General features: G+C 41.3%; 3 protein-coding genes across 3 annotated transcripts in view; 2 read left to right on the top strand and 1 right to left on the bottom strand.

Moving 5' to 3' along the window:
• Nucleotides 1-645: 645 nt before the first annotated feature.
• Nucleotides 646-4,502, bottom strand: npy7r (neuropeptide Y receptor Y7). The gene is made up of 2 exons (XM_083981332.1): nucleotides 4,406-4,502; nucleotides 646-1,985 (listed from the first exon to the last, which is right to left on the bottom strand). The coding sequence occupies exon 2, from the start codon at nucleotides 1,946-1,948 to the stop codon at nucleotides 833-835; it is 1,116 nt and encodes a 371-aa protein (XP_083837458.1). The 5' UTR covers nucleotides 1,949-1,985; nucleotides 4,406-4,502; the 3' UTR covers nucleotides 646-832.
• A 3,073-nt stretch (nucleotides 4,503-7,575) lies between these two features.
• Nucleotides 7,576-13,047, top strand: trim105 (tripartite motif containing 105). Its single transcript, XM_083980911.1, has 7 exons — nucleotides 7,576-7,671; nucleotides 8,210-8,544; nucleotides 9,957-10,052; nucleotides 10,761-10,994; nucleotides 11,131-11,144; nucleotides 11,304-11,419; nucleotides 11,657-13,047. The coding sequence occupies exons 2-7, from the start codon at nucleotides 8,257-8,259 to the stop codon at nucleotides 12,211-12,213; spliced, it is 1,305 nt and encodes a 434-aa protein (XP_083837037.1). The 5' UTR covers nucleotides 7,576-7,671; nucleotides 8,210-8,256; the 3' UTR covers nucleotides 12,214-13,047.
• A 5,035-nt stretch (nucleotides 13,048-18,082) lies between these two features.
• flt4 (fms related receptor tyrosine kinase 4) overlaps nucleotides 18,083-24,833 on the top strand; it is a 42,837-nt gene continuing 36,086 nt past the window's right edge. Inside the window, exon 1 of the mRNA XM_083980909.1 lies at nucleotides 18,083-18,459. Coding sequence (XP_083837035.1) covers nucleotides 18,402-18,459 — 58 coding nt within the window. The 5' untranslated portion in view covers nucleotides 18,083-18,401. The remainder of the gene's footprint in view (nucleotides 18,460-24,833) is intronic.

Raw genomic sequence — 24,833 nt, 5'->3', positions numbered from 1 at the left:
GGACACTTTATCAGCTAAGTGTAATCAATATAGGGTTCTGTGATGTCTTCCAAATCCCACTTTTTTTTACACATCCTCATAGCAGCTGCTCCCATTCTATGATGAAGATATCATGAACTTGTTGTTCTCCCTTCACACAGTTCAGTGGTTTTCAATCCCATTCCTTTGGACTCTGAGTCCTGCTGGTCCATCTGATCAGGAACAGCTGGTTGCCAGGTGAACACAATTAAATTCCTAGTTGGACAGAAAATCAGCTGCAGCCTTCGCTGGATTCCTTGGACGAGGACTGAATGTTTACTCTGCTAGAACACCATAATTAATCCAACGCATCATTTGGATTAATTAAGTGAAAATCGTCCAAATGTTTTGAACAGCCCCCCCAAAAAATTGAAAAACAAGTGTGACAAATTAAACTTGTTCTCACAGTCACAGTAAGCTTCTCTTCAGTAAGTAAGAACACATCAGCAGCCTCAAACAGGCAAAGTATGCATGGAAAGCATCATTAATAATACATTACTTACCAACAGGGGCTCTGCATCAACAGGAAACACACTATACACTGTACCAAGTTACTCAACACCTTAGTAAACATCTTCAACACATATTTGAATACATTCAACAAATGTATGTTCACTAGTACCATTTACAAAGTAAAGAAAAGCCTTACATAAAGCCATTTACATGCAAAGCTTTGAGCCCTCTCCAGTGACATAGACACTCAAGATAAGACCATTCAAGTCAAAAGGCTACTTCTGAACCAACAGTACCACAAACCAGTGGTGCATTCATTGTGTCCAATCATATTCTACAGGCCTTTTAAATTCTGCTCATCTCACACAGCAGTAGGAGGATGTCCACCGTTACGACCATTCAGAGTCAACCCTCTCATGGAGCGTGTCCTGAACGAGCCCTCAGGGTGGAAAGAATCTGGTTTATCCTCGCAACGGAAGACCATAAGGAAGCCATTCCGGTAGTTTTTATTCATCCACCCATAAAGGAGAGGGTTGATAAAAGTTGAACACATAGCCACAATGTGAAACACTGTGTATATCAGTTTGTACTCCTTAAACCTAAGCACCAGGTCCAAATCGCTGGCCAGCTGAAACACATGGAATGGAAGCCAGCAGGAAGCAAACACCACCACCACCAGCGCCAACATCTTGGTGGTCTTTTTGCGGCGATTGATGCTGTCGTTGCGGCTGGATGGGCTAACGTGATTCTTCAATTTGACCCAAATGCAGATATAGGCATAGCTGATGATAGCTAACGGAATAATGTACTGTAGGAGCAGCATTGAGAGGCTGTAGATGACTCCATCCCTGCTGGTCCCATGAGGCCACTTCTCAGAGCAGACAGCGATACGAAGGTTGATGGAAGGTATCTCTTCATTGCGGTACTCTCTGAAGATGGCCAGGGGTGCTGCCAAGACAGCAGACATAGTCCAGGTGAATACCATGATGAGGAAGCTGGAGTGCCACGTGAGGCGTCGACCAAGGTGGAAGACAATACAACGGTAACGCTCCAGAGCAATGACAGTCATAGTAAAGATGGATACATGCACGCTCAGGGCCTGTGCAAAGGGCACCATGTGGCAAAGCACAGCCCCAAACTTCCACTCATCTAACAGAGTGTAGACCAGAGTGAAGGGCAAGCACAAAGTGTTCACCAGGAGGTCTGCCAGGGCCAGGTTAGCTATGAAGAAGTTGGTCACTGTTCGCATGTTTCTGTAGCGAATAATCATGTAGATGACGAGAGCGTTCCCTAGCAGCCCCAGCAGAATGATTAGGGAGTAAGCCATTATCAAGGTGATCTGGACTCCAAGGTGCTTGGTGATGTCAGTGTGGAAACCAGGTGGGTGTAAACCCATGCTGTCATTAAGCAGAACCGAGGGATCGGGTTCACCAGTCTCTCCTTCCTCTGTGCTGTTGGATGTGTCTGGTGGGCTCATTTTATCGGAAGATGCCAAATTAAGGCTGTGCAGCCACCTGAGGAAGGAAAACATAAAACAAACAAAAAATTGTTTGAGACAGGCCAGGCAGAATATTATTCATAGCTATATAAGAAAATGACAAAGGTACTCGATATTAGAAACCCTGGAGCTGCAGGTTTTTGTTCATTTCCACTTTTCCTCTCCAATTTGAAACCACCCTGCTCTGGATTTCTTGTCACTGCCACCTCCACTGTGGCAAACACATGTTGTCACTTGTCTTCACCAGAAGGGTAAAACATGTGTTTGCCTAACGATGCACATCTGAAGATTGATCCAAACCAACCAGTGGGAGTTATTAGTGCAACAAAGAGGAGGTGATCCCTCACTGGCTTCCCACTTGGTGACTGTATAAGGTCTCTTTGGTTAACCTCTGCTTAAGGTGCTTATTTAGTTTAATATATTTTCATTTATACAAAACAGCCCCTTCTGTCAAGAGCAATAAACTGTCAACATGTTTAGATACACAAAGTGGTATTATAAGCAGCATACTTAAAACCCTGTCATTTATTTTCTGGGAGCTTTGACTTAATCCAAATTCTAATAAAATCTAACTAAACAAAAACTGATACACATTAAACACACCTATTTCATAAAAGGAGTGCTTTGCATTGTAAAGGTCATTATTAAAGCCATCTAGTATTTAGCTTGACAGTAATGACAGTGAAGTGAAGAGAGCACTCTGCAGATGTCCTAATTATTACACCAATAGCTCAAGATTGCATTGAGACATTCTGAAAAGCTATGAAAATGAAATATGAATTTTAATAAGATGATAATCAATAGAAGATCAGTTTGCTTGCTCCAAACCCATCCCACAAACTCAATAAACCACATTTCTCCCTCACACTATTCTTATTGAAAATTCCATTACCAGTGGCCTAGGTACAAGAATTCATTTGGTTACGGCATGCAGTGTTTCCAAGGGATATGAACACCTGTACCGTGCTAAAGGAAAATGATTGAGGAAGCAATGTGATCAGCTAGTTCAAAGCAACATCATTAGAGTCACAGGCTGCTCTCCTATGCAGTCTGCATCTTATTGTGAGCTAAGCCTATTTTTGACAAAGAGACTGGTGCTGGCCAACGTTACGCAACTGTATTTCAGTTAAGAAAAAATATCCTGTCATTTCAGTAGTTCATTATCTTGTCATTTCTGTCAATTTCCTGCGAGAGGCTGAGAGCTCTCGCTGAATACAGAGAAGATTTTGTTGTGACATTTATAAAAAACTACTGTCAGTGTTTCTGTCAATGACTCTTACTTATAATCAGATAGATGCTAATTAGTGACATTAGACTCAGCATGGCATTTTCAACAAATCCAAAATACTTATGTATTAGGGTTTTCATTTGGTAGTTTTTTTTCCCCCCCACTGAAACATTTCTGTGGCTTACATGCAGTTCTTTTCATTATAAATAGGCAATCATAAGAACATTTAGTGAGAGGCCATCTGTGGCGCAGACAGGTGGCTCTGAGTTTGATTCCATGTCATGTTTCTTGACACACCATTGCCCAGACTTCAGTTTAACGTCATTGCCTTTTCATTATTTTATCATCAACAAAACCTATAATGAATAATATTTTGTGGCTTTCTCATGTTCATCTATGTGCATCATGAATATGGTCCATATGCAACTGAGTTCAAGCAACAAAAGCCACAGACAACAAGTGTGTGATGTGTCTCTGAGATGTTACGAATTCTTAATGTTATGAAATTGAAGCCGTTCATCACATTCAAGCCCACAGTGTAAAATGTTCGGACAAGTAGGCTACAGTTGCACTGCCAATAAACCAAAAAGCATGTACAGCCTGCCTTCACCCTCTGTCACCAGGGCACACAACATCACAGTGGCACACGGCACTGATTTATCAGGCAGGCTGCGGGCTACATGTGCACTTTACCAAGCATCGGTAATTTGTCAAAGCACGCGTTTTTTGATCAGTGATGGCAGCCTGATCCTTGACTTGAGGCAAGCTTGTGCCCCTGAGGAATCTGTTTCCTTACACCTGCTGGAGCAGAGAGCCGCAATCTAACCGGATTCTAATGAACTATGTGCTGCTGCCACATTATTCCCATCAAATGTGCATTGATGCTTCGTTCGTGCGTAATTTCTCGCCATTTGTTTAAGTTACTGAATACGCATTCAAATATCTCCAACTGAGCACTCTGTGCTTAATCAGCCGACTAGACAGGTGCACAAATAACACAAATACTCTCAATTTGGATACTTGTTCCTTCTCTTTCCGAAAGGTTTCTCCCATATCCTAATTACGCACATGCAGTGTATAGTTCAGTAACTACAGGTTGCTGCTACAAAAACAGGTGAATTAACCTTGCACTTCAGGTTTCTATTAGCAAACTGACCTCGAAACATCCAATCAAAGTTTAAATGAATGCTACATACTAATGGACTCACCTTTCCCCCTATATGTCCTTTTGGAAACGAGTCCTCACTCGAGAGTGGCGTGAAACAAGGGGGGAAAATCCCGAAGCTCCTCCCAAACTGTGGCGTCTAGTGCGCATCTTGTGGCTGGACTGTGCGTTCCTGTGGCAGATCTACAGGATTCAGTGTGAGCGTCCACATCAGCGCGGGGAGTATACTGCGCAGGGTATATGCGCTTTGTGGATCACAGTTTAATGAGGGGCAACTGTGTTATTTCGTTTCCAGTGCATTACTAGGTAAAGAAAAAGTGTTTGAATGTCACATAATGTCTTTTAGTGCCAACCCAGCGTTACGTCACTGGATTTATAACATTTTGTTGTTTTATCGCCATTCACTTTATTTCCAGTAAGACGTCCCTCTCAAAGCCTGTTGTGTCTTCTTTGCATTCTTGTGAACAATTTGGCATGAACTTTGGAACAATTGTGGCTTGTAAAACAAATCCTCATCTAGGCCGATTGCTTTATTTCAGGCTGCAGGTCATTGCCACAACATCAAATTCCTGCAGGTAAACAGCATTAAATCTACACTGCATGTGACACTTTTTTAGTATTGGGGTGAGGTCGTTTTAACTAGGTGTAGCTGGTTCTCTGTGAAGACAATGAAGACACAAATTTCACCAGGCTAATTTCTGTAAGCTCCCTGTCTCTTTTTCTTTTTTTAAACTCTGAATGAAGTTCTGCTGTATTGAATGTTGTTTGCAAGACATAGTACTTGAGATACAAGAGATAAAGCAAGAGATACTGAATTGTAGTACATCTGAATAGGGTTTGTTTGGTAATCTCCATCAATATGTTGGTATTCAGAGTGTACCACGTACCTGAAAGGTTCCATAGGGGTTTCAGTGAATAGAATTATATTTATGGCACCCCAGAGCTATTTTCTTTCAGCAAAAACTTGGTGTGTTTTGAAAAAGGAATATTCTGGACATTTTCTCAAGGCCACATCCTTTTTTTTTTTTTGCTGAATTGATAAAGCTGTAGTATAGGTGTGCAATGATTGAATTAGACAGGACATATCCAGTGGAGAGTTTAAGGTAAAATAAAGCTCGCTCAGTACACATTTAAAATATTTAAACAAGAGTTACCTGGAAAAAAAAATAGGATTTAGAGTGATGAAAAATATTGAAACAATTAGAATTTACACGTTGCATCTCCCATGACTCTGTTTGAAATAAATTCACCTTATCAGACCTGCAGCACAGAGATGTGGTGGGTATGTCATCAGAAAGGGAAAGACCTGAAACACTCTGTCACTTGAAATTAGACATAAACAAAGGAGTCTGGAGGAAAGCCATGTCCACCCTCTATACAAGGATGTTTTGTGAATTTGATAACAGAACAGGAGATCATGTTTCCCATGAGTCTCATTTCTGCACTTCCCCCTGAACTGTTAAGAGCTGCCTCTCACCGACCCAGCACAGATTTATCACTCAGGGAACAGTGTTGGATGAAATCCCTGAGTCGTCTTGGTGGGATTTTTTGATGATGCAATAATTGGTGCACTGATTGTGTCAGCCAAATAGATTACCCTTATTGATTGGGGCAGCCTGCCTCTACCCCTCAATTTATTATTTCAATTATGAAGTCCACTCCCCTGCCTCCTTATGCACTGGGTCACTAGGCAGTCAAGGTTGACAGCTCTCTCAGACTTCCATGCTTTCCTGATAAAGGATTTCTGTCCTTGCTGCACACTTGCTTATCTGCAACAGTTTCTGAAAAAGTGAGGAGCTTTTACACCGTGACCTTGCAGAAGATTCTTGCTTGTTGCAATATCAAGTTAAACCACCTCTTTTCAAGGTAGGTGTTTGCACCACATTCGTTTTCCTGGGCTCATTTGAATCGGCATGCCCCTAATTAGTGAGCTCTGTAGGACTCCCTCCATATGGCAAGGGATCCTGCACAGTCCACCGCCCTCAATCTGATCTTTCTGTCCAGGCCCTCTGAGAGCCCTGGTGCCAGTGATCTGATCAGAGACCATGGCGTCCTCACGTCTTACAGCATGCATCGGGGCTGTGCTCTTGTCTCTCTCTGTGTGTGGGCTGTGTAACTTACTGAATGTGGGAGTGGCGGACAGACAGTGAAGAGTCCTGTTCACTCTGCCTCCATTTTCCTTCTGCTCTTGGATTTTCTCACCGAGGTCAAACCTGACAGGTGGAGAGTGTAACCTGTTGCAGATAACAGCCTTAATTCTTCAGTGATTACAAATATTGATTTATACGGATGGACAGTCTGTGGAGTCTGCAAATTGGATTTCTTGAGTAAACATTTGTGTGGGATGCTCCAATCATCGGCTACCTCTTGGTGCACCTTTCCTTTATTCTATTGCATGAAAGTAAAAATGACTCAGGCCCCTGATACTATTTCTAGTTGAATTGGGGGTTTTAGTGTCTTGGTGTAGCCTATGTAGGTTTAAGTCAATTAGAGGGTCTTTTTTTAAATCAATTTTACATATGAACTTCTGAAAAAGTTTACAGTCATAATCCTTTTCTTCCCTCTTGCAAGTTTGGGATCAGAAGGAACAAAATAATTTCAGAGAACTTGTGTTTCAAACTGGGCATGTAGTCTAAGCCATGATAAGGAAACGTATCATCTGCTGTTTCTGAGGGCTAAACCTGTCCTAGTCATGCATGTCTCGATCTCTTCTGTTTTGAGCTTTCTTTTATAAACGTGTTTCTTTTTAGTCTGTCAACTTTATTCAGATATAGCCTAGGCCTAACTAAATTACTGGCCTCTTATAATATGAAATGATATCATATATGAAATGATTCACTGTCAGGATTATATCTTTGAAACATCTGTGAAGAACATTTAGCTACATAATCAACACAGAGGGAAAAGGGGGATTTCTAAAATCCCAGCTCATGACAAGCTTGTGGTAGCCTAAGATAAGATGGTCACATTGAAGGAAGTGAAAATGCTCGGTCACAGTCAGGAGCTCTGGCTGTTCCGCAAAGTTACAGCAGTGAGAAAAAGTGGTTTGTGTTTGACATGGCAGAACCTCCATAAAGGCGACACAGAGGAGCTGGTAGCCTACAGCGGAGAGGAGAGAGAGCAGCAGAGCAGATAGGAGTAGGAGTGCATCCTGCTGTTGCCTTCTGGGATTGATTGACTGGATTGACCAATCAGAAGTGGGGTTGTGTTCGGCGCGTGCGCAGTGACTCGTGGACGTCTTGTTCCTGAACATCAGGCGAAAGGACCAGAGCTCAGCGAAGGAGGCTTTCACCCCGGGCAGAAGATAACGTAAGTTCAATAAAGTGTTGAATAAACGTCGAATATAATACCCACGTCAAGTTTTTAATGTGTTTTTTTGTTTTCATTTTGTTGTTAAAATATCGCAGTTTAGTGGCCGCCGTACGTGGCTAAACCATAGACTGTGCAGCGGTGCAAAAACCAAACAAACCCTCTCTGAGCTCACGTTGCTTTCACAACACAAATCTCAAGGCTAGCTTACCGAGTCCCGTGATATATCACCTGGTTTCTACCGTTTTCACTCGAGCTGGCTGTTATTTCACTTGAAGCTGGTGCTTAGGATATCAGAACTAGCTGGTGGAAAGTTGTTTACACCAGTGCGTTTGAAGTGTTGGACTTTTAAGAGGGGAGGTGTGTGACCCGGTTCAGTGTTAATGATTAACACGGTGAACAACAGGAAGACTTTCCTGTATGAGAGCTTGGCAGTGAATTTATTTAATAGCTGCTGACTCAGATGTATAAAATGTCACCCTTTATGCTGTCTCAGTAAAATGAGTGTTCATCCCCCCCTCTTTCTCTCTTCCTCCAGGGTTTTACTTTCATTTCCTCAAACAGCAGAGGAAAGGTCCCGTCACCATGGCTGCTGCTCCTGGTGCTGGTCCATCCGCCAAAGGCAGCCTGAGAGAGGATCTGACATGCGCCATCTGCTGCGACTTGTTCCGGGACCCCGTCATGTTGGCCTGCATGCACCACTTCTGCAGACCCTGCATCACCAGGTACTGGAGAGGAACCCAGGGGCCCGTCACCTGCCCCCAGTGCCGAAAGGAGTTCAGCTGCCGGCAGTTTCAAACCAACTACCTGGTCACAGCCATGGTGGAGAAAGTCAGGGCCACCACCTCGGACACTTACGTTCAGAACCTGCAGGTGAGTTCACTGGGTTTAGCCTCGACTGAATCACAGGTTTGGCCATTATCCTGTTGGCTTTGTTCCACCACGCCTTTATTCTTGGTCACCTGGAAAGTGTTATTAACTGTTAGGCAATCTTAATCAAATAATTGTTTGCTCCTAAGTAAACTGATAAATTAAAAATGAGAGTTCTGTAACCTTTGTGTTCAACTTTTTAATACAATTGTATTCTATGTTTGAGTAAACATCTGTTTATATCACTCTAGTTCCACCCTGAACTTATCTCTCTAGAATTGCAGGGCCAAGTTCACTCTTCACTCCCTTTTATATTACTTTGTATGACATGATATATAATTTAACCACAGCAGAGCAACCAAAACAGAGAACAATAAAACCGCCTGTGCATGTTCTGTATAATGTAGGCCTGCAATAACTCCCATCATGCTATCATACATTTTCATACTGTGTTCAACAAAGGTCTTCATTCAACTTCACTGATAATTTCAAAGGAATAGTTTTCCATTTTTGGAAATATGGTCACTCACTTTCCTGCAGAGTTACACGAAGAGACACAGTGTCCACTTTAATGGCAAAGTGGTCTGAAACTGATTAACTCATGTCAGCATAAAGACAAGAAACAAGGTGTAACAGCTGGCTTGGCTCTGAGCAAGAATAATAAAATCCAATCATAAATATGTCTAAGACTCAGTAATTAACATTTGTATCTTGTTTGACTGATCCAAGTGAAAACATTAGTGTAAGAAGAACAAGCGTCAGTTTTATGGGGCCTTGTGAGTTTGATCATTTCTTCATCCTGCACAATCACTTCCTCTAATCTCCACGGTATGTTGGGTAACCCTGTGGTGATGACAAGGCAGCTGGAAAGCAAGCAGGAACATCTTTAAATGTTAAACTCTACAGCGTAGTTTAGTTCAACACCTCAAAGGTCATCCTCTGGAGGTAGCATAGCACTGATTTGAACAGCAGTGTCCGTCTCAGCAAAAGCCATGTCTGCTGTGATTGGTCAGCTTCCACAGCACGAACCACCTGCCAGAACCACAAAGACGAAGGATTTCAGTGATTTACTCACAGTTTGAGGCTTAGATTTTATACAGTCCATAATACTGAAGCTGCCTTTCCTTCAGTAGCAGCATAGCTGACATCCCAGGCAGCCAGGAGCACCTAGCACAGATTAATCACAGGTATTGAAAACTAGTTGCTGTGTTTAACATTGCCACCCAGCAGTATTTATTGAGAGAAATCACATTCACAGTTCAGATAGTTGTAATGTGATATTAAGTGATGTCACTTTTAATCTATGAGTTTCCTGATGGTTTTTCTGCTCTCTCTCTCGCTCTCTCTCTCTGTCATTGCCTGTGTCCCCTTCACTGATTTTTGTTTTTCACTGAGTTTTGTGTGTTTTTGTACAGAAACAGCTGAGAGAGTCTTTGGACAGCTATCTCCTGAGAAGAGAGGACTACAGCAACAGTATTAGCCGAGACAAAGACAAGATGGATACCATAAAGGTACAATACTCTAAGTCACGGGATGGCAGCACTTATCAGATAAGAATACACATGTCGCTCCCTAATGGCTGTTTGCAATACGTCCCTGTGCATATTTAGTGGTGTTTGCAGATGTGGTAAGTGACAGTTTGCGCTTTGATATGTAAAACATAATGGTCTCGCGCTTGGGTGCATAAATGCCTTTCTAACCTTTGACTTAGTTTTGTGTAAACTATGCAGATGAAACCCTTGCTTCTATATGGTTTCATTCTCACAGGATAATGACTCTTGTCATATTTGTATAAGTGCTGCGATGCTAAACCAGCCACTTCACACTTTGCCTTAAGTTGTTAACAATTGGCAAGACTGTTTCATACATGACAAACTGTGCCGATGTGTTTGAGACAGATGGGAGATAAGAGGTGGGTTTAGTTGTGCATGCTGTGATGAAATAATGAGCAGGAAATCCTTTCTTGCTTTAAGAGTCTGTAGTTGTTTGACATTTAGATCCTTGATGCTGAGTGCAGCTTCATTATCCCCTGTGTGTTTCTCTCTAGGGTTGTGTACTTGGGCGCAAAGTACTATTCAGAGCTTTAAAGGAATGAGCATCTTGGCATCTTGGCTAACTCCTGTCAATTTCTAATTGGTTGATGTAAAATTAGTTACGACCTAAAAAGTATCACATTATGTCCTCAAGCCGAAACAACAGTGTTTTTTTTTTCTCCTCAGAGGTTCGGTGCAGATCTGCAGGCTCGTGTCAAGGGTGAATTCAGAGCTCTCCATCAGGTCCTGGACGACGAGGAGACGTGTGTGCTGGAGCAGCTGAGGAGGGAGCAGGAAGAGGAGCTGGAGAAGGTTCAGCGCCACTTGGAGGTCGTCAGGCTGGCCGTGAGGGAGCTGGAGGAGAATATAAGGACGCTTCAGCAGGCTAGCACCGACACTGAGAACATAGTGCTGACAGAGGTGAGGCCTTATGCTATACATATGTAGATTAAATCTAAATTAAAAGATTAAGATTAAAATAATCTGTCATCCAATCGGACTTGTGACTTGTGAACCAGTTTTAATTTGTTTGTTTTCTTCCCCTCTCTTCCTGTAGCTTCCACAGCTAAGGTAAGTGTTCATTTCAGTGTGACTGATTGATTGCTTTTGGCGTTTTTTGCACCTGCCATATGCTTATTTGATTTCTACCTCCATTTATTACCATTTGTGCTGAGAATAAATGACCCCAACCAACTGAAGTGTATGCTTGTCTTTATTTTTTTTCAACAGACCATGTACACATGTGGACACAGCCCCAGAATTCGATGTTAACGCTTTCAGCAACAAATACATGGCCCCATTACAGTACATCGCATGGAGGAAAATATTCAAGTCTTTGAAGCCAGGTAATTTCCTCTCCGATGTGCTTCATTACACATAAAAAAAAAGCTTTCAGCTGAAAACCAGCTCGCCTCAAGAATGGGAGTAATTATGGAGAAATGATTCAAGTATTATATAAAGATGTTAAATTGGTATCATAATGACAGTAATGACACCATTGTTCCACGGGTAGGATATTTTTTCAATTTTAAATTTGACAATATTATCAGTGTTATCATATAATGAGCTGTTTCATCCCAAAGGTCCCTCCCCTTTAACATTTGACGTTGAGACAGCGCACCCGAGCATTAGAGTCTCCAGGGACAAAACCGCCGCTGTCGAGAGTGATATGATACTACACGTGGATGACACCAAGCGTTTCCTCCAGTGTGTTAACATCCTGGCTTCCCAGAGCTTCCAGTCCGGCAGACACTACTGGGAGGTAGAAGTGGGCTCTAAACATAAATGGGACCTGGGTGTGGCCTCAGATACAGTCAACAGACACGCACGGATCAAGCTGAGTCCCGAAAACGGATTCTGGACTCTGCGGCTCCGTAACAGGAGTGAGTACTCCGCTGGCAACCAGCCCTGGACCAGGCTGCAGCTCAGCTCTTCCCCTCAGAGGGTCGGCGTTTTCTTAGACTGCGAGGAGAGGAGGGTGTCCTTCTATAACGCAGATGACATGAGCCTGCTCTACTCATTTGCCAACGGGCCGAGGGGCAAGGTTTTCCCCTTCTTCAGCCCGTGTATTAGTGGCAGCAATCAGGAGGCTCAGCCTATCAAACTCCTCCACTACCCACCTGTCGCTCTGTCTTGCTAAACATGCCTACAATCAATAATAGCCTGTCAGTGTATAAGAGCTGTTCATTCACTTATTGACCAAGGGCTGTCACAGCTATTAAGACAATAATGACCTTGTTTGTATAATGGTGCCATAATAATATACTGTTCTCTTATTTTCCATTCTTTACTGACTGGATGTCACCAGATGCTTCTGTTTTCTGTCTGAAATGAACCTTAAAGGGCTTCAGATATTTTGAAAATTGCTGTGCACATTATATTACAAAAGTCCATTGTGCTGTAATCATTCTGAAGGGGCTTAATCAGTTTGCAGGAGCAATTGTCAGAAACTCATAAAAAAAACAAAAAAACACTGTATTTAACCACTTTAGCTTTAATAAAGCAAAGCTCAGATGCGTGTAATTACACTGCTCAACCAAGTGTCTATTATAGATGTAGTTGATAGTTGACCTTTAAAAAGATTATCTGATTAATCATCTCATCAAGCTAGACTTTCTGTAGGCTTGCATGTAAAAAGACAATCTCACACTTGAGGTTAATCAGTATTAAGGTTTTTTTTAGTTTTTTTTTTTTAAACTTTTTACTTTATTTTTATTTTAGATGTTTTCTAATGTCACAGATGGATCTTTATAGCACCTTATGACTTGTGTTGTCATGGTTTGTATGTTATTTTATATACATCGTATGTGCCTAACTTAGAACTTGTGGTATAATGCACTTGAATGTTAAATTGTTAAAGGTGAAGGAAGTACTAAAATGCAGTGTATTCACCATTATTGTCATGTCTTTTTCATTTTTTATCATTTCCTGATTAAAAACCCAAACAATCACTGTAAAAAATGCTGATGCAGATAATAAACGAAGTATTTTTTTCTTTTTTAAATAAACAGTCTTTGATTCTTCTCTGCAGCTGCGACACCGCACACTTCCGTGACCGCACTTGAAATAATCGAGGATGTTATTAAGCATCATCAAAGCAGAGCACGCCACTATGAACGCCGCGCTTGATGGGAATTCAAAGCCATTTAACAAGAGCGACGGCGTAGGGTTGTTGACTCCTCTGCACCTGGACTGGGACTTTTGAATACATGAGCCATCTCCTGACACTTGAACAACAAGAATAGGCGGGTTCTTGGTTATCTTCACAAACACACAAGAGCACCGACGTCCTGTTTCCTGCTGTCAGGTGAAAGGTCAGATAAACAGAGAGACAGTGGTGATGCCTCCAGGCTGCTCAATGGGCCTCCGGGGCATGCTGAAGCAGGATGCTGCTGCCTCCTCTGCTGATTGGAAAAGTGGTACAATGAATTGCACTACAGGGGGACTCTTGTTCTTCCTGCACAGTGGCTACATGGGTATGGGTGCATAATGACTCGCACATCACACGCCAGTCCCTCAAATTTGGATTAAAATTCCAACTGAATATTGGGAGGGTAAGGGGGCGTAAAAAACAAAAGACAAAACCAAAACTGTACAGTCTATCTGCCACTGATATTGTATCAGGATGTTTATTTTGTTGTCTTATGTGCTGAATTATTGTGAAATAAAATAAAAAGAACACACACACACATTTCAATTGGATTTTTTATATATATACTGTATATATATATAATCCAATTGAAATCAGCTCAAGCTACTTGATTGGATAGAACCTCAATATTTAAGATGAAGAGCCTCTATATTTATGTCCAAATATTGCAATGAGAAGTGTTCAGCTCCTTGTTCTTTTCAGAACTGAAACTGTGTTTTCTTATTTGAAAAGTAATATTTCATCATAGCCTACATTGTATTTTGCTGATTTAAATGAGATTAAAAGAATATGAGTGCAAGAGGAAAAATTTGTGTAGCAGCAAGATAGGCATGAAAATTTGTAGCTGTGACAATGAATATTTTAATAAGGGAAAACAGTCCCTATGAGTTCTCTGAGACCGTTGTTTCTAGTGAGGAACTCAGAAAGAATAACCACCCAACCCTTCAGTTCCTCTCAATTCTAGTGAGATTTCTGCTCCACTTTAGTGTTTTGGTTCATTCACTTCCACCACTCTCATGAGCTTAGCCCAATTTTCAGCAGTAGACAGTTGATTACCAGTGAATAGGCTTCAGTAAACCCATCTGAAAGTTAGCATGCTGTGAATCAAGTCGAGCATTTAGCAGCTAAAGACACAGGGCAGTTTTATCTGGAGTTAGTTAAGAGCAATAATGATGGGAGATAAGAGAGGGAGAATATAAATAAATGAGTTAAAAAAAAAAAAAACCTCAAAAGAATGCTAATATTTTTTCCATGCCTGCTTGATATATAGTCAACTTCATACTGTGAAAATATAGCAATGTTGTGATTACTGCTTCATTGCTCCCAGGTGTCCATGAATCAATGAATGTAGGTTTCAGTTGATAAAGAAAATCAGGCTTAAACTCCAGGTATTTGCTGTGTGCTGCCAAAGTTCACCACCAAGATCATTAACTATATGGCTAATGAGGTGGTGGTAAACAGTTTACATGCAAGCAACTCGCTGTTGAGTGACATAGCTGTTGCCCTTTAGCAAACATGATCTACAACTGATGGGAAACTTTGGCTAGCACATCAAAATGAAATACAACCCCAATTCAAAAACAGTTGAGACGCTGTTTTAAGTGCAAATAGGAACAGAATGCAATTAATTGCAAATCTCAAAAAACAATAATTTATTCTCAACAGAAAATGAACCACGCTCTCCCACATGGGCTACACCCTATACATAGACTGTAGGCTTAACTTTATTTATTATCCATTTACCTATTTATTCAACATCATTTTTATTCATTTCCAGTATGTTTTATGCTCTGTTGTGAATAATATATTGCTTTATGAGATTTGCAAATCATCGCATTCTGTTTGTATTCACATTTTACTGGTGTTGCCATCTTTGCAATGACAGTTGTACCTCAATAGTTTGGCACAGTGCTGTAGCGCTCAGGCCCATGAGTGTGCATGAATGTGAACTTCGGCAGGAGAGTGCGTAGCCTGCATGCGTGCTCCACATCCTTCCTATGATAGTACCCGTGGATCTGTAATGTGTTTCCTGCCCTGAGGATGGGCCGGATAGAGTGCTGGCACTTCAAGGACGGGTCCTTGAGCCCTCAGCTGTCTCTCAGGAGCCGGCAGGATTATAAACCCAAACCTTTTCATCTGACGCAGCAGGAGCCATCGTGCTATCCTGCATGGGGGCTATTGTTTGTTATCACTGTTGTCTGTTCTGCGCGCTTATGTGTGCAATTTATTATCATATTGGCCACTCAAGTGTTTTCAAGCATTTATGACATTATGTGTTTTATATTTGTTATGAGATTTGATAACTCAAGGACAAAGCTTTGTTAGACTATCAGGACGATTTAGTGTGTTTATTTTCCTCTGAAACCAGGGGCGCTGTGGGGCTGACACTAGGGGAACATTTTAATTACAACCATTCAATCACAACATTGTGTTTTAAGGTCAGAGAGGTGGATTGCTGTAAGGGATCTGGGGGGGGAAACACATGCCCACAATAACACAAAGTTGATCCTCTGATTCCCTGTTATGCCACAAACTCCTGACATTAGGTTCACTGAGAATAACACACACTCATATTGAGAAAAAATATTTTTTCCTGGTAGGCCTTTTCAATGACTGTTGTTTGATGGGTGGGTGAACAGGCTTGCAGTAGCTCAGAAGGCACCAGTCTGAAGAGTCTGGAGTGAGACAACATTATTACCGCTGTAATGAATTTCCAAGTGGAGATACAGTGTGCTATTGATTTCACAGCACACTCCTGGTGCTGGAAAGCAGGGGTGTCTGGGATTGATTGCTCAGACTTGAACAGGCACGCTGGTCCGTCTGTGGCTCCGTCACAAGTCTTACTGGAGGCCCAGTCGAAGCTGCCGATACTTCGGATAGTTAAAGAACGAAGCACACACCTGTGCTCAAAACTTTGTCTGAGTGTGGGTGCATGCATGTTTTTGTGCAATCATCCGAGTGCACACACACCTTGCACCCTCTCTGACTTTTCATTTCTGAGTGTATATGGTACATGAGTTTTCAATTTTCAAAATCCTGCCCTGTAAAATAAAACAGCTCTGATAGCAGCTCACCGCGGGCATGTTGTGCTCTTAGTACATGATTTTCATTCACACTCTGAGGCCCCCCTGAGGAGCATGGACACATAGACAGACGTGGGGGCAGTAACAGGACTTGAACAAGGATGGGAAAGCTCAGTCTTGTTTTATTTTGGAGGCATCACTACATCTGACCCTTTGAAAAAGTAATTAACAGAGCTATACTCCCAAGGCACATCTGCTTGGCCTGTTGAACATTTAGAAGAATGTGTGATCTTATAGGCACAAAAATAACTTTTCTACCTCAAATTAATAGTGAACATTTGACCTGAATAGATAAAATTGCACTGACATCCTGTTGTCAGGGGAGTTGGAGATTAGGTGTATTACTTTGCAGACTAAAGACAGTCGACTCAGTGTAATACTTCTCTCATATTCCTCTAGAGGCTGTGTCTTTGCTCTTGACGCTGTATTTGTTCACTTCCTGAGGTGACACAGTTTTTCCCTGTGATGGCTTTTGAAAATCTCCTGATGATATAAGGATTACCTGCTGGGCCATTTGGACGTCAGGAGGCATTTAAATGGCTCAAAAACCCATGAAATAAAAATCAATATCAAACAATTTTGCACTGATGCAACTAATAGAAATTCCACAGCTCATATACAGTATCAGAAATTCTCACATTATTAAGTTAATAGAGGCCTCATTGCACTTTGTATTATCCTTTATTTCCCCACATTTCTTATTAAAAGATCTCCCCTTTTTCCAGTATATGCTGAAATAATAATAATAAATAAAATAATGTCTGAGTATAGGAGTTCAAGTAATTTGAAAAGGATTTTAATCTTTTAAAAAAAAGTAATAAAAGGAATCTTTAATCCTAAATTTAACCCTACTTTTTGACTTGTTCAGCAGCTGAACAGTTGTGGCATTCTTTCAGAAATACAATTCAAACATTGTTCTGCTGGTTCATCCAACACTGTTGCACAAGTGGCCACAAATGCATTGCACTTGCTCCTTTGCTTTCATCTTGTGTCCTGTTCATCCAAACCTGCTCTGTGGGGTTTAGCCTGGAGTCTGTGCTGCTATTCCATCTTGTAGTTTTTTTTGCTTCTAATGTTTTGGGCTTTAGGCTGAATCCCCAGCCAGCTAGTCTGTCTTCCTTTGTTACTTGCCTGTTGTTTCCCATTCTGACAGCAGCACTACACCCGGTGTTGTCCTAATGATGCATCAGCCGGCGGTACACAGCTTCTTCCAACACTACCTTTGTACCTACACACAGAGGATTTAGGCAATCTGCAAGAGTTGGGTATACTTGGACAAATTGGTTTTATTAACTTTCAAGGCTTCATTAACTTCTGTTGTAAAGCAAATAGCCAATTGCCTAATCCATGAAAAGCTTCTACAAAAAATTACGAGGTGTTCCTTTTTTTCCTCTGCTTTGGGAATTTCAGGCCTAGTCATTCAGTGGACTTAGGCTGCAGTACTTTGAATAAAACTGAAAAATAGTAGTGTTGTAGTATTTCAGTAAACTGGTACACTGTAATGTTGTTAGTCTATTGCAGGTCTTAAAGGCTAGGGATAACACGAATGGGATCTTGCAGGAAGGAAATTTGTCGTGGATGTTAGGAGGACCCCCCTAGTGGCCCCCACCGCCGCCCCCCTTTTCACACACTGACACTAACACACACACACACACACACACACACACACACACACACACACACACACACACACACACACACACACACACACACACACACACACACACACACACCCCTCCAGATCCAGCTTGTTTTATGAAGTGGATGGATGGGTGTGCATGCGCTCCGGTCACGAGCAGAGGAAAGGGAAATCATTGTAAATCCCATTGAGCGCCGCATGCACCCTTTTGACAAAATAGACGTTTTTTTCCCTGTTCCTCAGCATTTCGCCCCCGTCCTCCCTGTGTGCACAGAACAGACAGCCATCGATTGACCGACATTTACCTTGGTGTTTTCCCCCCATCCGCGGACATTCATTCAAAGCACCACTCTCCACTGTCTCCACCGGAGTTTAAACTTCACATAAATATATTTTTTCAAAAAATTTGATACATCGCTCAAGCTTTTTTGCACTTCTGGACCGGAGATCTGGAAATGAAGACAGATTTCACGTTTTTCTGTCGGACTTGGATTGGAATAGCATATGCCTCAGGTGAGGAGACGTTTACAGTGAGTGTGAAAGTTTTGAGCGCACAGCTTTTTTTCTATGAAGGGAGAGGTCGAGCTTACTGTTTGCACTGACTTGAAGTAGGCTAAATAATTGATCTGAGCTTTTATATTTAGAGGCTCAAAGTTTTATTCGTGTTAAGCTGAGGGCTTGAACCGAAGTTGGGTGGATCCTGAACTTTGACTTTTTTAGAATTTGATGTGCTTGTTTTAAAATGTTTTATTGGGTTTGGGATATTGTATATGGAGTCACAGGAGTGCCATAAAACTGAATAAATCCACAAGAAAGTTAAAAGAGTTAAAAAAAAAAAAAAAAAAAGTTAAAAATTTTTCCCTGTTGCTTTTGCTTTTGGGGTCAGATACTAAGGTTTGTGCCTTCCACCAATTCCTCTGTATCATCTTCTTATTCTGCCATGGGAGTCTATAGAAGTCCCTTAAACCACATGGTAAAAAGTTTTGGCTTACCTACAGAGGACACTGCCTTGATACTTTCCATCAAGTTAAATGTCATCTAGTGCCACCAAAAATGTTTTAGGTGTTTTCATACATACATTTAGAATCCTATGTCCAATCTTCAAAAAGGTACCATTGGTGGGATCGAGTTAAATTCACGGTGGTATCAGTTTCCATACTGGATTCTGTGTTGCCATTTTGGATTTTCCCCCATATTCAAGAGTTTTTTTTTCTTCATTCTGTATCTCAATCAAAATTGGTTTTAGACAATAATATTCAAAACCTCACATGTCACATTGATTGGTCTGGACATCCTAACCATCACAAATCAATTTGATTTTTATTTTTCTAAGGTGCTTGTTTGTCAAAGCCAATCAATATTGTAGGCCTATGTAAGAAAAGCTAACTGAGTACATGGGCTAAGGGCCCCAATCATAGTGAGACACGATAAATCTGGTGCCATTTGACCCCTAGGGAAAGAAAATTTGCACTTTGCTTATAATTGCTTGATTGTTTTTCTTTAAGTCTAAAGCCTAACCCTCTAAAGTTTAAACTTTGAGACATCGTGACTTGTAAGATCAACCCAATTGATGTGATGCAATTTGCGATTCATAAACAATTTTCTCCTTCCTTTGCCCATTCTTATTTTCCCCCTCTTGGTTTTATTATTCATTGAAGGGCCAAGATGTGAATCAACTGGCTTTGGGTGAGCTCTCCATCTGCTTTGGCAGGTGTTTTTTTGACAGGTGTGTAGGGAAGTATGGACTGTGCATGCTGAATCTGAATGTGGCAGCGGTCTGAATCTGGGGGGGAGGAAAGGATATAGAAAAAGATCTGTTATTGTGTGCATTGCCATGTTCTGGTGATCTGCATGTTTATTTCAAAGCCACTGAATGAAGCTGCCGATAGGCTGGATGCCTGAAGTTCATCAGGAACTTCCACAGTCCATTTGAGGCTTTAGGTGACCAAGGATCATAAGACTGCACCATGTCTAGTAGTCAGCACAGAGCTTTGCCCAAGACTCTCCATGTCATCTTCAACCAGCTTTAAAAAAAAAGGTCCAGTTCAGTTTACTTTTCTCCACAAACTGATCACATGCTAAAAGAACTTGTTGAACCCCTTTACTTAAATGTTCCAGTATTTTTCCCCACCCAATTCAAACTTCATCCACATTTACCCCATGTTGTCCGTTTTAAACACTCCAGCCAAAGCAGTACTCATGAGTGCAGGAACTGACCACTCAGCCTGACCAGGAAAGCCCGCCTAATGCCACTTCATTGGCAGCTCTGCCCTTCAAATAATGGCAAAAATAATAGTGGAAAGCCATTTATTTTATCATTTCATTCCTTTATGTTTTTCTTGGGCTATATTTCTAAATCCTTTAATATGCTAATTTATTATTTTGTTTTTCTGTTGACATATGTTTTTTCTCCCATTATGTGATTTATGAGTTATTACAAAACTCACAGATACTTTAGCTTCTTGTAAATCCCTTGTGTTTGCAGTGACAAGCATACATTTCCTTTACAGCTTTGAATAGAGCTAAACACAACATCCATAATTCATAACTTACTGAAAGTTGGGACTGAATTAGTAACCCAGTGAGAGTCTGTATGAAAGCAGATAGGCACTAGGGGGAGGCATGCTGTTGTTGTGTTTAATGAAAATGCTGTTGTTAATTGATGATGCTTGACTCAGAAAGGTCTGTTTTTGCTATGTTGAGTTTGAGTGGCTTTACATCGCAGTGCATTTAGGTCTATGTAGGTCATAACTTCAGTGGGTGGGAGGAGAGCTGACTCATCTAGACCGGACATGTGACATGAGGAGAATAGAGAGGAGGTGGTGGGGTGGGGGGGTTGTTATTTAATTTCTCTAAACCAAAGGTGAATGAATGCCACCCTCACTGGATCTCTGGGTTATTAGTAATATGGCAAACTAAATAATGTAAAGCACATTGTTTCTTTGAGAGAAGCCATGCAGATCAGCTACATTATGGCTGAGGTCATTTGCAGTTTTGCTCAGCGACTGGGTGTTTGTATGAGCTCATGTCTGATTGGTGCTGAACAGCTGCTCATAAGGAACGGGGGATACTTTTTAGAGGAGCAGTCACCATATGGCCACGCCACCCAAATCATAACTCTGGGGTGGAGGGATGGCTCTCGCTTCTTTCATAAATATCTCTGAGCTGTGCTGGGTGGGTCCCATACATTCAGAGGAACAGATGAACAGATGAGGTTTTTTTTTCAGAGAGTAGAGGGGGCTAATGGCATCATAAGATCCATTTCAGGGGAATCACTCCTCTCAGTAACAGTAAACATTATCGAGCCCCTGTGATGATAGATTTTATAATCCATGACAAATTGTGTTTTTTGAAAACTGAGTCTGAGAGCTCTCCTCTCTGTTCACCTGGCCGTATGTCCTCTGGAGGCTTTATTCAAACTTTTGCACAACCCAAAACAATGAGAAAACTAAAATGAAATACACAGAAGACTTTCTCATTTACCCACAATGTGTATCTTGGAACGGTAAATCTCTGTCAGTTCTGTGATCACACAAATCTAATGTGCCCACAAGGGTCTGTCTGTGCGATGTTATCTGTCGAACTCCCGCTTTTCTTGGTTGATGCTGAAAACACGAAGCAGAAACGGAGGGAGAGAGAAACACTGGCTTCATATTGGAGACGCACTTTTTCCAATTACAGCTTCACGGTAGCTATAGATGTACCTGTGAGACTAACAGCCGCATTAACGCAGGGAGGTGAGAGAAGGGTGAGTGTTTGTAAGAGATAAAAGCTTAGTTTAAAAATGTTGTTAGGACATTTAAACCATTAAATTACTTCTAATTTTTCTTCAGTCTGAAGGGTTTCTAGCCTCTAAAAATGTCTCTCAATAAAATACAAATGTGTGGCATTAAAGTGACACTTGTCATTTGGAGACTGATTCAAGTGTGATGAGCACTGTGGCTTCACATCAATCATATCAGAGGGGTTGACTGAGGGAGAGTGGATCGTAGACCTGTCTGTCCAGAAGTCATTGCTCTTATGGAGATCCAAGATTTCACCCTGAGCCATTTTCTACCATCTTCCTGTCATGCTCTGTCTCTGGTTTGAATTATGGTGTTCCCAAAACATTTACCACACAGCTACAGAATTTCAGTCTTGTTTAAAAAAGACCTGTTGGCCCAGCTTCTCTGGTATAGGATACAATTGATCTGAATTGTGAATCACTGATTGATTCATCACCTCTTAATTTTCTTGTTTTTGCAAGTCAGAGAAGCAACACATAAAAGCCATCAATCCCTTTCTCTCTCTCTCTCTAAAGCTGAGCTCTATGATCTTTGGATTACCCTAGGTCTTGGGTGAATAATGCTGATATTGCTTTTAGCAGAGTGTTTTCTGTACGCATACCTTTGCTTGATCAGATCATCCCAGAAATCTGACTCTCAACTTTGGGTATTATTCTTGTCGTCCACTTATAGAGGTTGAGTTGTTTTAGCCAACAATAGCCCCCTATCCTCGGTGCTGATCTCAGGATTCAACCTCAGGACTCCAAGGAGCAGACCCTTGGTGTCTGTCCTTGAGTATCTTGTTCTATCAGCTGGAGAGCAGTTCGGATGAGAGAGGAATGCTGCTGCTGCTGCTGCTGCTCCGTGTGGGAAGCTCTCTGCAGTAAAGTCCAAATAAATAGGGAGCCCGGTGCCTCACTCATCACTGGCATGGAGTAGTGAGGCCCCATGGGCATTGCAATGTCTGGTCACTCACTTTCTCATCATGCTAAAGAACCGTCACCCCAAATATGGCGAGAGCTGAGAGATAAGCTCTTTCAACACCAGGAATCTGTGGCAGACGCCAAATATGTGTCAAAAGTTGGTGTTAGATAGTTGATGAAAACCATCTGTGGGATTTTTGTTTTTAGATTTATGACCCCTACATGTTTTCTGTGCCCAGTTCTGGGTCACACTTGCAGCATGGCTCTATACATAGTAGTGTAAAGCGGTTGGTTTACCACTTCGGTCCATAGTGAAATATCACAATAACCACTGGATGGGTTGCATTCAATTTTTACTTGTGTTTATGATCCCAAGTGTTTTGAATTCACCACTCCTGTGGTCCGTGGACTTCTCTTCTACATATTTGGCTCTTATAGTTAAATATTCTTGATGGCTATCAGATAAATTGGAAATTGATGTTTTGCCATGAAATGAGGTAGAGCCCTCAGAATGAATTGTAACTTGATTACTTAATTTTCTTGTATGACTTCTATGTCTGACCTGTAAAATGAATGATTTTCCCATCTCCTTGCTAACATTATACCTGAGAGGATGTAAGCATGCAGACGTTAGCAGTTAGCGGCGCCTACATAGTAGCCAAAAAAGAGCTGCTTGTTTCTGTAGATTTTTGCTGCAGTGTTTGATCTTTTTTTTTTTTTTTTCAACTGTGGACATTCATTTCTTTGATATACGAAAACCCATTAGTGCACTTTTCAAACTATCTGGAGTTATTTATCATTCACAGCTGTATCTTGTGTCCATGATAGCATGTTGGCATGCTAACATCAGCATTTAGTTCAGATTGCTTAAGTACAGGTTCAGAACTTCAGACTCTTGGTTTTGCCAGAAAAATAAATAAATTGAAACTAAGGCAAAGGTGTTTACAGCTGTTCCAACTACAATCACTCTCTTCAGAGAGAATGTGTCATTTGAATATGGGGATAAGGATGCTGATAGTCATAGTGTAGACCTGCACATTTTCATATGTGAGTATTTGTAAGAATAAAACAGAAACCTGTTGGCCAATCACGATGTGAAATGGGTGTGATCGTCAGAATGTTGATTTCGGAAAGTTACAGAAACCGTTTCACACAAACCTCCCCCTCAGTTCTGATGTTGTAAAAGTGTAGGAGAAGGGAGGTTTAGTAGCCTAGCTGCTCGTCCACCCAACAAACAATCCTGATGAATCACGCTGGCAGCTTTAGTCCTGCTACAAAGGCAGACCTCTCTAAATGGTCCTTTCAGTGCTTGACCCCACATCACCAGGAAAAGTAGCCATTTGTGCAATTATTGCCCTCCCATTCAAACACAGAACAGCTTCTCAGTCCTTTTAGAGTCCATAAAACTGTTGTGTTTCACTGTCGCTGACTTTATAAAAGTGTCCATTCACAGTCATCCCTTCATAGTCATTATCAGCGTTCTTACTGTGCAAATGAAATGTTAGGCACAGCAGACTCCCCTTTTTCCTCAAACAATGCACATATTTATTTTTCTTCATTCTTTAAATGCACTCCTATTGTTGGAATAATTACCATGCAGAGGAGGTATAACATATTGATTTTCTTTCTTTTCTTTCTTTTTTTTTAAATCTCTTTTTCTGTCCTTTCCATCAAGTTCATGTAGACCTGAGTTTCATATGTTGCAGTCAGCAGAGCACAAAGACAGGAATTCATTTCAATCCCTCTCTCATCCAAGCTTCACTGAGGACTTGAACTGTGACTCTCTGAGTGATTTAACCCGCCCATGAAATGGTGTGAGTGTGCGCAATTAAAAATATAAGTGCTTCTATCTGTGAGATAGAATAAATTATATATTGCTGCTACTGTTAATTGAGACCAAAATGATCTCAAATGATTACAGCAACAATTTTCTGCTCAGCTCCAATCTTTGCAAGGAACTACAATTTAATTTAAAAGATGGATGTATCACCAAAGTAAAGTGGTTTTTAAATCCCAGCTACAAACACATGTCTTGGTTGACATGCTAATGCGAGGCTAATTATGTGATCCAGCATCTGTAGCAGCCAGTGAAAAGACATTTAAGCAGTATTGCAGTGCTGAAGGAAATGGCATTATGGCATTTCTTGCCTTTATTGGTTGATCACTCTACATGGTGTGAATGGCTGTAACTGGATCCTGG

Source organism: Trachurus trachurus (genome assembly GCF_905171665.1).
Source record: "Trachurus trachurus genome assembly, chromosome: 10".
NCBI lineage: Eukaryota > Metazoa > Chordata > Actinopteri > Carangiformes > Carangidae > Trachurus > Trachurus trachurus.
Note: the sequence above shows the minus strand (reverse complement) of the source record. Positions and strands in the feature narration are given on the sequence as shown.

Coding starts and splice junctions, on each gene's coding strand:
- trim105 (XM_083980911.1), top strand. CDS start 8,257: ATGGCTGCTGCTCCTGGTGCTGGTCCATCCGCCAAAGGCAGCCTGAGA. Junction 8,545..9,956: donor CTTACGTTCAGAACCTGCAG/GTGAGTTCACTG, acceptor GTTTTTGTACAG/AAACAGCTGAGAGAGTCTTT. Junction 10,053..10,760: donor ACAAGATGGATACCATAAAG/GTACAATACTCT, acceptor TTTTCTCCTCAG/AGGTTCGGTGCAGATCTGCA.
- npy7r (XM_083981332.1), bottom strand. CDS start 1,948: ATGAGCCCACCAGACACATCCAACAGCACAGAGGAAGGAGAGACTGGT.